General features: G+C 42.2%; 1 protein-coding gene and 1 long non-coding RNA gene across 8 annotated transcripts in view; one reads left to right on the forward strand and one right to left on the reverse strand.

Annotated features, from left to right (window-relative positions):
* The window catches only part of HFM1 (helicase for meiosis 1), a 49,824-nt gene extending 47,868 nt beyond the window's left edge, over window positions 1–1,956 (forward strand). For all 7 annotated transcript variants that reach the window (XM_083620558.1, XM_083620560.1, XM_083620557.1 and 4 more), the window contains 3 exons: window positions 421–532; window positions 970–1,109; window positions 1,361–1,956. In XM_083620558.1, coding sequence (XP_083476684.1) covers window positions 421–532; window positions 970–1,109; window positions 1,361–1,424 — 316 coding nt within the window. In that variant the 3' untranslated portion in view covers window positions 1,425–1,956. The remainder of the gene's footprint in view (window positions 1–420; window positions 533–969; window positions 1,110–1,360) is intronic.
* LOC310765615 overlaps window positions 1–17,973 on the reverse strand; it is a 501,503-nt gene that overhangs the window by 60,852 nt on the left and 422,678 nt on the right. The gene's annotated exons all lie outside the window — the stretch shown is intronic.

A 17,973-nucleotide genomic window follows, 5' to 3' on the forward strand; every position in this document is an offset into this window, starting at 1 on the left:
AGAGAAAGATTCGGCATGCAAGTGTCCAGAGAGACATGAGAGGTACTTTTACAGGGCAACATATGGAACCTACCATGTAGGTTGCCCATTCAACTGTGGTCTTACATTTATCTATTTTGGCTGAGCTGAGGAACAGCACATGCTGTTGTAGTCCATGAAAGCTGTATCTTCTCGGTGATCTGGGGCTCTTGCAAATAAGCTCTTTGCAGAAATGTCCTAAATATGGGTAAATATAAAAAGAATGTCTATGTTTTCTACATCTGCCCAGAATATGCATATTTTCTATGCTCAAAATAAAAGTGCCCTAAAAGGATGGCATGACTCATTTTACCAGTATCTTGCCACACTTTAAAACTATATAAACTCTCATTTTCTGGTTTCATTTCCAAACATTTAATTTTGCTGTGGGTTCTTTTTTAGTTTTTCCATATTTAAAGAGAAACCTGATATCTGCCTGCCAAAATCCACCTCTCCGTCATTAACTCCACCATCAAGTGTGAAACCACTTGCTGAATATGGCAATAAAAATATTGTAAGTGAAAGTAGATATCTGATCATCTTGCTTTCTAATTATCTGCTCATTGTATGTATGTATGTATGTATGTATGTATATTTTGTGTGTGTCTGATCAAAATGTTTTTTTCTAGAGTAGCAAAACATCTCAGACCACCCTGGCTTTGACGCATGTTTGTACAGGGCAATATTCCAGATCAGTTTATCATGCTTCCAACAGACTAATGATTGTTGCTTGGAATCACTCATTTGCTAGCACAAACACATTGTGTCTTAAACCTAATCTTATATAGTCTTAAAAACTGTGCTTGTAAATTCTTTAACCTGGCATTCTGAATAATACCCACAATAGGACAATAAAATGTAGGTGATATTCCTTGTATAAATTACACTTTTGGAATGATAGGGCCACTTGCTTTGAAATCCACATTTCTTCTTGTGATTTTTGCATTACAGTTTGGCTTTCGAGAAGAATATAATCTCCCACAAAAACCGAAACCTGTATGGTTGACTACAACCTCAGGTTCTTGCCAAGTTACCAGAAAGGAGGACTTTCTTATCAGTAAGAAGAAAATGACAGAAGAGGCTGACCGCAGGTAATGAAAATTATTTGTGAAGGTACTGTCCGAGCTTGGTCTGCAGTCTGCATAATTGTATCTAGATAGATATTTCAGAAAGGTCATAAGATTGCAAGTAACTTTCTTGAGCTTTCTATGCAAATAATTGTATTCTAACACAAGAGTTTGGTTTAATAGCACTATATATTGTGCTGCAGATAAAATAATCTGATCTTACAAGGTTTGGTATAGTAAACCGAAATGTTTCTTGGATGCTTTCTTTTTACTAGGCAACAGCTTTCTGATGATGACGAAATTAAGCTTTACCTTGGGATATTTGATGGCATTTTCTAACACCAGGAAACAAAAGTCCATTGCTGGTGATGAAGCATAAGCGCTCATTTTGAGGATGAGATCTTCAAATACCCAGTCTGGATTTTCTACTTTTGATGTACAGCAGTTCATTAATAGTCAGTTTTGCTACATACAGTAATGACCAGAATACTATACGGTTTGCTTGCAGTATTTAATGTACAATGCATCTTTAATAGTTATTTAAATAACTTTGTTTACATGAGGTTTCTGTTCATAATATTGTAGAAGATAAAGCCCTTTGCAAGCCTTTTATTAAAGGGGATTGTTTTTGAGCCAAGCTATTTGTTTTGTTTCAAATTATACCCAGTCTTATTCTTGGAAATAAGATTATCCGTATAATATGCATTTCCTAGGTAAATACATTTGTGAACAATGCCTGTGTTATCCCTGGAAAAAAATATCTTCTTGGTAGGATTTTTTTTATTGGGCAGTTATTCGCATTAAACTGATTTTATAATGACTATACATTATGTGAAACAATGAGTTTTTAAAATAAAATGGAATAAAGTTAGTTTGCAACCTCTGTTTTCTTTTAAGTACTATAATCAGAATCTGTCCGTTCAGTGGATAGAAGGCATTTCAGTTCACAGAAAAAGTCTTCTAAGAGCAAAAGGGATCTTTCAGTGAGCAAAGCTCTCCTTCTGCGTGTAGAACAGAGCCTTTGGATTCAACCAAATGTTTTTGCCTTCCGAGAGCTCTGCAGAAATTGGGTCCAGGTTTCCAAAAGAAATTTCACCACGTAGAACTGGGTTCAGTAAACTGACAAAGCTAAATATAGAATCATAGGATTGCTGAGTTGGAAGAGTTCCTGATGCTCATCTAGTACAACCCCATGCAATGCAGCAATATCAACTCAAGCATCCATGGCAGATAGCCATCCAACATCTGCTTTAAAACCTCCAATGAATGAGACCCCACCACCTTTCAAGGGAGTCCATTCCACTATCAAACAGCTCTTACCGTCAGAAAGTTCATCCTGATGTTGAGTCGGAATCCCCTTTCTTGTAACTTCAGCCCATTGGTTTGGGTCCTACCCTTTGGAACAGGAGAAAACAAACTTAGATGTAGACAGATCTTGTGGGTGCACCTGGAGGTTTTTTCCACTCCTCCTTCTGGTAGCATTTCCATGCATTCCCAAGTTTGAGGGCTGCCTTGAGCAGCACTCTGTGACAGCAAAAAGTCAGAATTGTGGGGCGAATCTGCTATAAACATAACACTTTTGGGTGCACATATGAGCCTCTCTAGACCCCAGCCATTAAATAGAAGCATCTCCTTATGTCACCATTGTTTATTTATAAAATTGGTACAATGCCGCATTACAGGAAACTACAGAAATTATTCTGTGGTAATTTTATAAGTGGACCAAAGAAAAGTGGCTGAAGTCTTACATTATGTCACTGCTAAGAGTGCGTTAATAAATATGAGATGGCCATTCCCTGAAACTTACAAATGTATTGCTGTTACTTGTTCAGACATGTTTATATGGCCATAAGGTCTATAAACAACCCTTTTGGGGGGAAAAACACCAGAATTTTCAAGGTCGTAAAAAGTCCACTGTACATACCAAAGTGCCAAGGCAAGTGATATAGCCAAGGAAACAAGATAGACATTTTCCCTTGGGTCTGTCAATATATATAAATTTACCTTAAATTGCAAGTTAGACTTAAATGCATGTTTTTTCTCCCCAATTGTCCTAGGTAGGAATTGTACCATGTGGATTTTTTTCCTTTCCTTCTTTTGTGGAAACCATTGGCCCTGGTCCCAGGAGTGGCTTATAAAATGGCTTGCAACATATCAGGTTTTGTCCCACCATTGCGGAAACTATTGACCAATTCAAAATACATTTGAGCAGCCTAGTGACCCACTGTTCTGATTATTTGTATACTCCGAATTTTGTAACAACCATCAATGTCTGTCTGGGCCCAAGATAAAATGAAAGGACTACAGTCTTCATATTCTACAAGAGTTTGAATTAGTTTCTTTTTATTATTATTTCTGATAACATCTTGGAGGGGGAAAAAGTTATTATCCGAGTTACTTTCTCTTTCCTCTTAAATTAAATCTTGCCCAAGGAGAGGATTAGTAGTTATTAATGTTTTTATTTCACTCTTAAAAGTGATTAATTTTCAAAAGATAAATTCAAAGTTTCTTCTTATAACATTGTCTCCTTGTCTAATATTCCCTTCATTTTTCATATGCCGCTCATCAATAATCTGTCCTGCATACTTTGGGGAATAGCTTCAGTTCTTTTTACAATATATTTCCACTGTTCTTTTGATTTTAAGAGACTTTAATTTCCATTTTTAGCCACAGACTAAGGGCACAATCCACCAGGAAGTTTATTCTCCCAGCTGGGGTCTGAATAGAAAAATTTCTGGTGAATTGTGTCCAAAGATGCCCAACACTTCAAAGAATCATTTTGAATTATTTTTGCCTTGCTCATAAGTTGCTCACAGTAAATCAGCATCATATACCGTACGTATTTACTGTTGATATTTTCACACTTTCAGAAGAAGAGTTTCATCAGGCAGAAGTTCTTTTAGTAGCACAGAATCTCTAAGGCACACCCCCCACAGTAAAAAGATAGGTTTTCCCTCCATTAGCTTACCTGATTTGTCATTTTTGTTTTGCATAATTTATTCATGGCAGTTTTATGTTTCTTTTAAAGTCTAATTTCCCTTTCATAAAATTGGTTTGAAAATTTTAATAGAAGCAAAAATATTCTGAAGTCTTTTTTCAAAGGAAGTTTTTATATTTACATCCACTGTTTTTCCCCAATTGCTTGCCTTTCTGGTTTTGAAGTAATTGTGATACCTGATCAAGATCAAAGGTGATAAAATACCCCATTAGCATGGCTCCCTCAAAGTATTTAGTTTATACTGACATGCAGTGCATTCCACAGAAACTGCTCCCATAAAATACCCTTTGAAATTCATAAGGCCATTTCTGCACACTCAGTTTCCACAAGTCTGGCACCGAAGACAACACTGCGGAAGAGATGTTATTTTTCAATAAAGCCATGTGGCCCAGGTAGACCACCTCCTGGGACCAGGCAGACACTGAGACTGCTGTTGGTTTGTGTGTGCATGCAGAGTACATAGATTGGTTCACACTGTAATGCATGTCATGGCTGCCAATACTTGCTCTCTCATTGTGACCATGTGGGGAGCTGATGTGGGCAGACAATCTTCTGTTGTACTGGCACAAGGAGTGCATCTTTTTCTGTTCCAGTGGTCTGTTCTGTTATTCTCCAGCCTAGTATATTAGGGTAAAGTGTGCATAAAAATATGCTTCTATTACTGAAAGTAATATTCCAAATTGCCTTATACCGTATTGGCCCGAATATAAGCCACACCCAAATATAAGCCGCACCTTTAAAATTGAAGGGGAGGGGGAAGAAAAAATACCCGAATATAAGCTGCTCCCTTCCTCACTGCTCCTGGCTGCAGAAGGGGGGGGGGGAGGAGGTGCACTGCATTGCTGGTGGCCTTTCCCCTTCCTTGCTCTCTCCCTTTTTGCTCTCTCCAGTCCTACGTAGAGTACATTGTGGCAGTCAACCCTTGAGATGATAAAGGCATAAATTATGGCTTGTAAGTATGAAATCAGGCCCTCACTGGGTCTTAAAAAGACCTAGGACTCAGCTATACGACTGCAAATAAAACATTTTGTTTTATTTGTTGTAAAGTGCAATATACAAATCTGACACTAGATGGCGAAAGTGAGCTATGCCAAATTCAGTGTATTTTTCAAAACTCTTCTTAAAAAGCATTTTCACAGTGTTGTTATATGTGTGTAGATTGCACCCTAATTATATTCAGCAAACAGTTTTACTCTAATTCAATGACGCACACACAAAAGACAAGGATCTGGCTCCAATGGAAATTACTACAAGTGAAGGTGCTTAAATCATTGATATCATTTACTTCTTGAATTGAAATGTAACACTGGGAGTGTTTTGTTGAGAAAGAAAGGGAATAGGGCAACCAATTCTCAGGTGATATAGTAGAATGCTACAGTCATTATTCAGCAGAAGATTCTATATAATTTGCATTATATCTGTGCTTTCTCTCATAATGGAGTAGAGAAAGCAAAATTCAATATAGCAGGAGTCATATTTACCATCTTACTGGTCTGAGTCTCTGTAATAAACTGCATGCTGATACCTGCTTTTAATTTTATTTCAGCTGCCTTACATGTTTCTTTGTCCTATCAGATATATTGATTTCAAACAAGAAAGTGAGGTTGATGAGATCTGCACCTGAACATGGAATTGCGGAGGCCGGGGAGGGGATATTTATTCTGCTCTTGAAAATCAAGATCCGAAAAGGCCTGCCGTAAAAAAAATATGTTTGCTTTTGGTGCTTAGACATGCTTCCAGTAACACACTGAAGCATACAATATCACACATTGGATAAGCTCATGAATGCAGTAGAACACACAATTTTAACCACACGACACAATTTTATTTTATTATCTTCTGTAATGGTATTTCAAAAGCTTACAGTACGAAGTTCAAAGTGGTGATCAAAGGAAATTAAGGAGCTAACTTAGTATTTCCAGTTACAGGCATGTATTATTCTAAAGTAAATTTTAAAAAAAGCAAAGGTAACTATATTTACTGCAGGATATTCCTTTGCACTTTTTCAGTTCCACCCTGTGGATGTCTGCACAGAATTTCTTAGAATGAAAAGCTGGGAAAACGCGGACCAAGTTACTCAGTCACCCTCACACCAATGGAGGCTGCTCTCTGCCTTGGGTTGATCTGTACTAGTCAAATACGGTCTTAGGGTGAACCTGTCCCAAACTGAATCTGGTGCTGCAGGCTTTTGTCGCAATAAAAACATCCTGGCCCTCAGTGTGGCAATATGTTATCCTAGCATACCTACAGACAGTGGCAGTTCATTAGGGCAAGTGGGGCACTGCCCCACCAAGCTCAGTCTGGCCTCAGCCACCCCAAGTCATAGCACAATGGACCTTTCCATTCTTTACTGTGGTTCAGCACATGGACTCTGCATGGTATCAGAGCCACTTGCCTGCTGTTTCAGGGTTGTCTCTGACCCTGCAGATGCCACTTTCAACTTTGCTAGTAGAGCATCCTTCAAAGAGAAACGCTTTAGAAGGTGCGCCTATTAAAAAACAAAACTCCCCAAAACTGTATGATTTTGATTGACTTGCCCAAGATCCAGGACAAAGCGCCGCCTTTCAGAAATTCTCCCCCGGACGCCAATTCCACCTTTGAAATCCCAGTAATGTCTGGGAAAATCCAGACATATGGCAGCTCTAGGCTATAAGAGAAGGAAAAGAGCACAAAGGCAGTGAGGACCAGAAGACAAGAACAGGAAATTGCCAATGGAGAGATAATGGTAATTTTGTTCAACATATTCGCATTTCATGCATCTGAGAGTGTTTGAGGGGTAGTGGCAAGGCAGAAAGAAAGAAACAGGAAGCCAGCTAGAGACGAGAAAGCGAACAAAGAAGCTGATATGGGGAAATGGTGCCTTGTTTTTGAAAACGGAAGTAAAGAGCCACAAACTGGGATTCCTCCAATTCTAATTTGGCTGCTCCAGGCTTGCTAGTGTTCCTGCAAAGTGAAGTACCTGGAAGTGGTGCTGTAGGTACAAGGTAGACAACGGCCAGAATCTTACAAAAGAGGATTTTACTCTGTGTGTAAAACACAAACCAAAACTAAAACAATGGAGGCAAAACTGTTTCTGATCACAGTGGTTGAATGAAATGTATATAAAGAGGCAAAGAGAATGTTACTTAAGAACCTGCAGCTTATGTGCATGCTGTTTTCTTCTGCCTTTGAATGTACATTGTATTGTACCATGTGTTCAGAAGTGATTTTTTATCTTACTGATTATCCCCCCCCCCCTTTGATTTGTGATTTCTTCCATCAGGGCTGGCGGACCTCAGGCCTGGAAGGCAAATGCATACCCTTCAACATTTCTCCGATGAAAATAGGGACATCCTATTCCACAATGATGATGGTGGTGTTATTATTTATACCCCGCCCATCTGACTAGGTTGCCCCAGCCTCTCTGGGTGGCTTCCAACACATATAAAAACATAATAAAGCATTAAACATTTTTTAAAAAAAATTCCCTATATTGGGCTGCCTTCAGATGTCTTCTAAAGGTTGTATAGTTATTTATCTCCTTGGCTAGGGGGTTGCATAATGCCATATCCTCCAACATTTCTCCAATAAAAATAGGGATGTCCTAAGGAAAATAGGCAGGGACACGGGTGGCGCTGTGGGTAAAACCTCAGTGCCTAGGACTTGCTGATTGCATGGTCGGCGGTTCGAATCCCCACGGCGGGGTGAGCTCCCCTCCTTCGGTCCCAGCTCCTGCCCACCTAGCAGTTCGAAAGCACCCCTAAGTGCAAGTAGATAAATAGGTACCACTTTATAGCGGGAAGGTAAACGGCGTTTCTGTGTGCTGCGCTGGTGCTGGCTCGCCAGAGCAGCTTTGTCACGCTGGCCACGTGACCCGGAAGTGTCTCTGGACAGCGCTGGCCCCCGGCCTCTTAAGTGAGATGGGCGCACAACCCTAGAGTCGGACACGACTGGCCCATACGGGCAGGGGTACCTTTACCTTTTACCTTTAACTTGCTATTATGGAGCAAAGAACATGCGGCAGAAGACATCTGCAAGAAAACTCCCATTCTGAAGCCCTGCAACAAGCAGTAAGTACAGGAAAAATCCACTCAGGTGGCTCATGTCTTGCCCTGCAAAAAGAAGTTAAAAAGCCCTGAAGGTTACCATCTAGGTGGATTAGGAGAAATCCTTTTTGTGACCCACAACAGGCCGGTTCTTCTTTGTAAAATGTGCAAAACATTACAACATTTATTCTTGTGTTTTTAGAAGAAGTCTCGCCACAGACGATGGCAAAAGGAACGGACGGAAGTACGCTTTTGTTTGGATAAATGAAATTGTGTTTCTCTTGTAACTGTGAAACTTTCTATTAAAAGATGCATATAAGTTTCAAAATACGAAAGAAGCTTGGAATGGCAAATAGATATGATAGATTTGCTACTCCCCCACCTGTTTAAAGGCAAAACCTATTTATGAGGCTTTATTAAGTGCAAATAATTCCCAGAGCTTCAGCAGAGAAGAAACAGCTGCAGAATGTGGACTCATTTGCATATAAATGACATGATTTCAGCTCAGAGAGGAATATTGAAAAAATATACATTTCTACAGTGAAAGCCTGGAGAGTCAAACATATTAAGGTCAGATTGTGTGATTTCTCTCTCTCCCCCACCCAACTCCTGCATGTCAGTGGTAGCGACTGATCACACTTCCAAATATGTGTAGGCAGTGTCAATTTTACCCTCTCAAATAATATGTATTTTTAAATGTGCATTAATTAAACTACCACTTTTAAGTGTGCGTGCACACACATCCCCCACCCCAAAAATAAATTAGGTCAACTATCTAAGCCTTTTTTAAAAAAATAAAAAATGGTAGGAACAGGCATGAGGGGTGTGCCTGACTGTGAATATTCCTTATCTCTTGTTCTGAGAGGTTGTGATGTGAGAGAAACATTGTGATTTAGATGAGGCAAAAAGAAAGAAAGAGAAAGAAATTAACTAGCCTCTTCAATCTCCAGAATATATCTCTCAACACTAATATGTAAAACACAAAGGGATATTTATTTTAATGGCTCAAGAAAGGCGGTCATTATGTATCTGCACAGAACTGGATTTAGGATGGTAAAGGTGGTTCCCCCCCCCCACACACACACCGGGGGCACAAAAAAACTATAATAATAATATTACCTATATTTATGCAGGTACCTACTGAGAAGATCCATAAAAAAGCAACTACCAAAAGGAATTATTGTGACAATAAGAAATATTTAACGTGTTGTTGTTTAGTCGTTTAGTCGTGTCCGACTCTTCGTGACCCCATGGACCAGAGCACGCCAGGCACTTCTGTCTTCCACTGCCTCCCGCAGTTTGGTCAAACTCATGCTGGTAGCTTCGAGAACACTATCCAACCATCTCGTCCTCTGTCGTCCCCTTCTCCTTGTGCCCTCCATCTTTCCCAACATCAGGGTCTTTTCCAGTTTTCTCTTCTCATGATGTGACCAAAGTATTGGAGCCTCAGCTTCATGATCTGTCCTTCCAGTGACCACTCAGGGCTGATTTCCTTCAGAATGGATAGGTTTGATCTTCCTGCAGTCCATGGGACTCTCAAGAATCTCCTCCAGCACCATAATTCAAAAGCATCAATTCTTCGGCGATCAGCCTTCTTTATGGTCCAGCTCTCACTTCCATACATCACTACTGGGAAAACCATAGCTTTAACTATACGGACCTTTGTTGGCAAGGTGATTTTGTTTGGGAAAGGTGCAGGTAGAAGGAAGAAAGCCCGGTGTCATGATGACCCCAGTCTCTGACTCCCCTTCTTCTGGAGATGGGGCCCCTTCACCTACTGAGAGCACTTCTGCAAGAAGAGCTGATGGAGACCATGCTTGGATATGTCGTGGTGACTTCCTTAGATTCAGAGAACTCTGTGAGGTATCTCCCCTGTTCTGTTGGAGTAGACATCCACTGGAGAACGCTAGGCCCCCCAGGAAAGGCAGAGCAAGCCACTGAGCCCCTCCTTTGGCGAGAGTTGCTGAAGCAACATCTAAGCACTGCTCTCATGCAGTCTTCAGCTCCGCATGGAAATGCCACCTCTCCGCCGAGACAGCAGAACATCTGTTTCCTTCTGCACTTCTCTCACCCTTTGGGAGCTCAGTGACAGAGACAAGATCCCATGTTCCAGATCTTATATGCTCAAAAATGGAAACAAGATGAGGTTCCAGCGAAGGAAGAAGGGCTTATTAAAATGATGGCTCCTGCTAACAGCAAAGATTAGCAATCTAAATTGTGAAACATTCTTTGAGGATTGGAAAGCTTTTGCAGAATATCTAAAGAACTATTATAACTGCAAGAAAACACAAGCAGGATTTGAAATACAAGCAACCGTGGAAAGGCATTGAGGCTAATAATTTAGGATGTATATATTGAGTGTTAAAAGGTAAAATGTTGTTGTTTAGTCGTTTAGTTGTGTCCGACTCTTCGTGACTCCATGGACCAGAGCACGCCAGGCACTCCTGTCTTCCACTGCCTCCCGCAGTTTGGTCAAACTCATGCTGGTAGCTTCGAGAACACTGTCCAACCATCTCGTCCTCTGTCGTCCCCTTCTCCTTGTGCCCTCAATCTTTCCCAACATCAGGGTCTTTTCCAGGGAGTATATATATATATATATATATATATATATATATATATATATCCCATGTTCAATGCCTGGCATCTGCAGTGAAAAGAATGAGGTAACGGGGTGGTGCAGATTTCTGCTTGAGATTCTGGGCAGCCACAATACCTGGCTGGATGGACAAATAATCAGAGGTGATCTAAGGCAGATTCCTATGTTCCCTCTGCAGCAGCGTCTCTGTTCCTTTTGCAAACAACGGTGCTGTAGGAAGACTAGGTGGCAACAGAAGCACACGTGATGGGAAAGAGTGAGCCATGAAACCGACATCCTTCAAACTTTGCCAGCCCGAAATGATGCATTCTTGAGTCAGGAGAGTTGCCGAGAGACTGAAGCCATATAAAAGAAAGACAAGGCACTGGCGTGCGAATGCTGCCTGCTCTCTCTGGGGCACAATTGTCTCCGACAACCCTGCCAAGAGAGGCTTGGACACATTCTCACTTCCTGGAACAGCTTTCCTGAAATGCCAGCATACATCGGGGAGGATGGTAATAAAATGGACATTGTGTCCTGCAAGAAGATAAAGTTGGCAGTTTAGATGGTTGAGAAACAGTTTGCGATAAGCTTGTGGTTCCATAGAAATTAATCCCAGCCCCTATATTTTATATCAGCCAATCAGAGTGTTCTTAAAGTTCAGGCAGTTAATAATATCTCACATCTTTGTAGCTTAAGGGATACAGTTTTCAAAATTATTGTAGTGGGGGAACAATAAATTGCTGCACCAGGAAGGCTGCATGCCATATAATTTATTTTAGATTTCCATCTTGGGTACATTATGACACTCCGCATGAAAGTCAAATTGTCCATGTAAAATGCTTTCCAGGTGATAAGTTTACCCCAAGGGTTCCTGTAAAATAATAGATTCAGAGTTATATCTGACTCTCACAATCTATAAAGACTAGTTATCAGCTTTTTGAAGGATCTGATAAGCAGGAGCAAAAAAAAAAATGTAGCACTTGGAGGCTGACATTTTTCTCATTAATGGGAGTGATGTTAGAGCCACTCGTTCCTTCTGGATTCGGCTGCAAATACTCCACTGATGTACATTTTGGGATGCTGCAGCTCAGAGTGAGTCAAAGTCCATTTGTCTAACCTTGTTCAGAAAAGTACTAGGCTTCTGGCGCTTGTAATATTTCTGCCTTGTACCCAAGCAGCTTTTAAAGCACGGTCGCTCGCTGTATCTTGACCCGTTGCCGAATTCCAAACCATCACAATGTTAATGATTAGATTTGATCTATAGCATGTAGCATATGGATTTTATAAGAAGAGGATTGTTTGCCTATTATGCTTGGAAGGGGCGAGGGAGGGAGGCCTCTAGCAGGCAGCGCCACACCCTTCGTGTTCTTTTCTTAACATGCAGAGTCAAAACTAGTTCAACACAGTGGCGTAGTGTGGTTTGCTGGTGCCTGGGGCAGGCGTGCACGAGTGCACTCGCCGCAAGTGCACGCCCCCCCCCACTGCAGCCAAACAGGGCTATGTTGTGCTGCTTGCTCGCTCATAAAAGGGGGAGCTGGCTGGTCAACACGGCTCTTGGGCGAATCCTTGCCAGCCTGTATGCCTACCTGCAAACTGCCCATTGTGCAGGACGCAACAGCCATGCAAAGTGAGACTGAGGCTAAGATGGAAGGGCGCATGGCTTTTGTGTCCTTTTCCCGCTGCCCTGCCAGCCCTGTGTAGCTTTGCGAGGCTGGGAATGATCTGAATGATTTGTCAGGCAAATCACCCTGTTGAACTCTCACCCTGATTGCTACTAAATGTAAGGAAGAACAAACTCTGCTATAACTTTGAGGGCTTAGAAGCTGGGTGTGATGGAAACCCATCTCCTTCCTGTGATTTCATTGAACCGACCTCTCGGGCTATGCAGCTGGCTGTCCACCAGCCAAACACCACGCTTTGTATCTGTGGCTTTGGGGAAGCAACCTGCTCTGTTTCAGAGCCACTCTGTGTCCTTGTTTTTCTGAACCAGATCTGTTAAAAATGAATCTGTTTTACCCTGTTAACAATATACACATGGTTATAACCTTCCTGTTTCACAGATGTGGGTGACATTAGCAGGCCTTCGACTTTCAGAGTGGATTAAGCCAGACAAATTCTTGTATTCTTTTAGAGGGTGGGTTCCTGGGGTGCTTCAGCTGCTATTTTGGAGAGGCAGGTAGGAGGGATAAGAAGAGAATTGTTCACCTATTATGCGAGGGAGGGAGACCTCAAATAGACAATGCCACACCCTTCATGTTCTTTTCTTAACATGCAGAGTCAAAACTAGTTCAACACAGTAGCGTAGCGTGGTTTGCTGGTGCCTGGGGCAGGTGTGCATGAGTGCACTCCCCCCGCCCCCCGCAGCCAAGCGGGGGAGTTGTTCCTGTCTGAAACTTGCCTTGCCTGCCTGTATGTCTACCTGCAAACGGCCTGTTCAGCCTGGAAAATAAACTGATATCGTGAAAGCTCCACAAACCCTAACAGTTGCTGTCTTCTAAAGAAAAGTAACTCTGTAAAACTGGCCTGACACTTCCCATGTCTGGGAGAGGTAGGGAGAGTAAAACCATAAATTTCTCCTTACATCTGGCATTATTTCTCACTTATGAAAAATTGCACGCTTTGTAAACCTTTTGATCAGCATTCTGCAAACACAAACAAATGCACATTTGGGTCTAGTTATCCTGCAAGGTGCTGTGTTGCTAGCATATTCAGAACATTTATTAGGCAAATGCAGCAAAGGGGGGGGGCAGTCATCTTAGGCCTCCTCTCCTCTTGCCTGCCCCTTCCCTCCTTTTTTTCCCTAGCAGCATCTTTATTTTTCCCTCCTCCGCCGAAAGGTTTTGAAAACAGATCATCGCTGCATTCATATTCCCAGTTGCGACACAAGTGGAATGAGAGATGAATCTTTGCCAGGAAACGGCATTGGTAATATTGTTTCATGTCCTGGCTAACATCTGTAAACATCTGTGCTTGCATACAGATTTCGGCAGGAGATTTCAGAACATATTTATTTAAAAGGTCAAGGAGGAATACAAACCCCATGATGCACTGCACACTAAGTGCTTTAATATGGCTTTCATACAGGTCTCATATTGGACATTTTCCCTTTCTAATTATGCTAACAACCTCCAGCCTGAGGCACGCTGAAAAATCCTCCATCTGCTTTAGGAAAAACACACACACAGAAAAGCCCTCCCCCCTTTTAAAGAGATAATTCCTTGTTTCTATTCCTAATACGAGCACTTAAAGAGGCACAGCCTGTTTTTAAAAAATGGGTTGTGTTCAGCAGTCCTCAATCTCTTGTGAAAGCAGAACATAGGAAGCTTCCTTCTGGAACATGAGACTGGCCCATCTAGTTTAGTATTTTTCACACTGGCTGGCAGCAACTCTGGAGGAGATCTTTTCCTTGCAAAGCAGATCAGATACTCTACCTCTCAGCTGTGGCCTGTCCCCCCAGAACACACTATGTGAATTTATAGCTGTGTGGTCCAGATGGCTGCAATCTTAACCATGCTTGTGGGCGTGTAAATAACTTTGAACCCTGAGGGACTTAACCCATACACTCCAACATTCCTCAGATGAAAATAGGGACATTTCTCACTCCCCCCTCAACTGGCCCTTCTGGCACACCCCCCCCCCATTTTTGTCCTCCGCTCTCGCAGAGTATTTCCTATCAGAAGAAGGGCAAATGTCAGCATCACTACACTGACAGGACATGGCACACACGCCCTCCGTTGTCCTGAGAAAAACCCTTAATCCCGATTTTATTTAATTCTTTGGTAGATTTACAAACACAGACACACACACACCAATAAATAAATTTTGGAAAAGGGGCAAGGTTAGATGCGGATGCACAAAGCACTGGGTTGCCATACGGTGGTACCTTGGTTCCCGAACTTCTTAGCCGTTGAACAAATCGGCTCCCAAACGCTGCAAACCCGGAATTGAGTGTTCCAGTTTGTGAACGTTTTTTGGAAGCTGAACGTCCAACACAGCTTCCGGGGCTTCCAATTGAATGCAGGAAGCTCCTGTAGCCAATCAGAAGCCACACCTTGGTTCTTGAAAGGTTTCGGAGTCAAATGGACTCCCGGAATGGATTAAGTTCGAGAACCAAGGTACCACTGTGTTTCAAAAAGTAAACACCAGGACTCCCCAAAAGGCATTTTTAAGGATTCCACCAGGAAAGTCCAGACATATGGCAAGACTCCTTCCGCTTCGCTCCCCCTTTCTTCCCACCCTTTCCTCTGCCTGTCCGTCAGAGCCAGCACATCATGAGGGGCTGGGACTCAGCAATGGCAGCCTCTTCTCCTCCTTGCCCGTTCTCCAGCAGCCTCTACAAACTGCCCAAAGAGGGAGACTGGCTGAGGCAGCCATGGAGAGGCAAGGAGATGATCCTTCACTATCACCACTGTTAAGTTGTTGGTGAACATATCAGACGACACAGCGATTCTTCAAACAGCTCTTGTTTATTCACAGGCCAGAAAAGAACTGAACTGAAGGGTTCAGCCAGCCTGCTTATACAGAACAACGTAATTGTAACAACTTTCTGTAACTATCCAATCACTAAACGTCATTTTCGATCCCTTATTTGCATATGTGAACCTGAACTATCTACAGTATCCCCCTGCTGGCCCAGGGTGAGAACTTCAGTACATAACAACCACCACCCGGCCATCATCACTGCAGCTTCCCCATCTCTGTAGGAGTTGTAGACACAATTTGATGATTTTTCCGAACTGTATACCACTTGGCTCCTTGCCTCTCCTTGGGTTGCTTGCTCCTGTGTTTTGAAAACTTTGGAATGCTGGCTCCGAAGCCTCAATTCTCACATCCCTTTTGAAAACGCTCGAGTCCCTGTGTCTTAAAGCATGAGAGCCAGGTCAAAGTTTATTATCTCTGCACTCGCGCCAAGAAGTTTAGCCAACTCTTTCAACAAACAAACAATTAAAATGCTAGTACATAGGAGAGCCAAGGAGCAGATCTCTCTGGCATTAGGAACAGAAACCATAGCCAAAATTATGTTCCAGGTGAAACATCTGAAATATTGGTTCAGCGAAAAAAAAATACAGTAGGTACAGTGGTACCTCAGGTTACATACACTTCAGGTTACAGACTCCGCTAACCCAGAAATAGTACCTCGGGTTAAGAACTTTGCTTCAGGATGAGAACAGAAATCGTGCAGCAGCGGCGCAGTGGCAGTGGGAGGCCCCATTAGCTAAAGTGGTACCTCAGGTTAAGAACAGTTTCAGGTTAAGAATGGAGCTCTGGAATGAATTAAGTTCTTAACCCAAGGTATATGAAAAGGAGAATTCCTGGATGCCCGGATCCAGGTTTGGGGTGAATACTCCTTGGTGAGAAGACCCCAGCACAGATTTAAAACCACAAAACATGCAGCAAAGTAAAGCATGAAAATAATACTGGCTGTTAGGCCTTTAAAATATGGTCTTCCAAGTTCCTTCTGAAGTTTCCCTCTTGCCCTAGCATAGAAAAAGACCACACATTTGGTAAGTTTAAAATGGTTTACTTACAAACTCTTCAAACATCAGGTTCATGTTCAGAAAGTTGCACAGGCAGTAAAACTTGGCTTACTTGCAAAGTGGTGAAAGTTCTCAAATTATTGCTGTAGGAACTCAAGAATGCCTTGTGAGAGCTATGTGGTTGAGCTGGACAAGCTCAGCCTCTTCACATGATGAGCTTCTCAGGTAGACTGGGAGGGGAACAATAGGCTTGATTACCCATTTCCTCCCAAAGTAAGGAAAGTCGACATAGCTAAGCCTGGGAGGACAGCTTAACTCTATGGTATTAACCCCTTCATGTATTAATTAGACTTAAGTATGTTGGTTATAAGGGTGGCGTTGTGGGTAAAACCTCAGCGCCTAGGACTTGCCGATCGCATGGTCGGCGGTTCGAATCCCCGCGGTGGGGTGCGCTCCCGTCGTTCGGTCCCAGCACCTGCCAACCTAGCAATTCGAAAGCACCCCCGGGTGCAAGTAGATAAATAGGTACCGCTTTATAGCGGGAAGGTAAATGGTGTTCCGTGTGCTGCGCTGGCTCGCCAGCTGCAGCTTCATCACGCTGGCCACGTGACCCGGAAGTGTCTTCGGATGGCACCAGCTCCCGGCCTCTTGAGCGAGATGAGCGTACAACCCTAGAGTCGGACACGACTGGCCCGTACGGGCAGGGGTGCCTTTACCTTTATGTTGGTTATATGAGAGAAGCTATCCCACATGAAGGGCCCTCCTTCCCGCTTTATTCAACTTTTGAATATCTTAGGGTTTTTTAGTTGTATTAGCTGCACATTCCATGTCTTGAGGTGCATGATTTACTCCTGTCCTGCAAGAAGATAGATTTGCAGTCGTAGATTGCAACAAGTCACACCGTTTGTTGAATGAGCACTGACTTGTACATTTTCCTGCGAATAAAAGCAAACAGTGGTCACACATAGGCTAGTGTTGTCAGGCTCAGATCAACGATTTGTACTGTTTTTGGTTTTGGCTGTGGGGTGGATAGTTTAGAAAGCCTCTGACAGGTACCCTCTGATCCTGGTGCGTCCCAGGTCTGGTACCATAAGCAGGCACTGGGTAACCTGCCTCTCAGTCTGGTCTTGGGTTTGGAGCTGAAACTGGCACCTGTGAGAAACTGGTCCTTCTCTTTTGGTTCCTGCCCAATCTAGGATGGATTTGTCTACTTTAATTGTGTGTCTCAATATCTGAGCTAGGCCTACATGTCTGAAATAATGTTCCAAATGGCCCAAAATGAATCCTCACAAATATCTAAGGAGCCTACGGACATAATTTTTGGACTCTTGCAAGCAATGGCCGTAAATAAAAGCATTACCTTCTATTTCTTAATCAGCTCTTATTTCCTCAAATAATCCAGTGTTTAATTTTATACTAAACCATCGTCGAAAGCCATGTTTAAATTCAAAATTTATAAGAATGCAGATTCTCTTCTCTCTCTACTTTTTTTTTAATTAAATCCCCCATTGACTTTTAAGGTTCCTATTGTTGTTTTCATCTCAATAGGAATTTTTAAAAGCTCCTTAACAAGATCTCAAAGGGGTGATAAATCTAAGCAATTGTCCTTATTAGTAGTAGATTATCCACTTGGGTCTTTAACAGCCATAGAAATATTTAAAACCATTGGGATTAAAGTAGAAAGACACCCCCCTCCATCCGCCTCAAATACTAAACAACTTGTGAATCGGTCGCCCACGTTCCCAAATTAAATTAAATGGTATTTTGTTGATTCTACACATTTTTCAGCAATTAGGTGTTTGCTGATAAA

Source organism: Podarcis filfolensis (genome assembly GCF_964270895.1).
Source record: "Podarcis filfolensis genome assembly, chromosome: 6".
NCBI lineage: Eukaryota > Metazoa > Chordata > Lepidosauria > Squamata > Lacertidae > Podarcis > Podarcis filfolensis.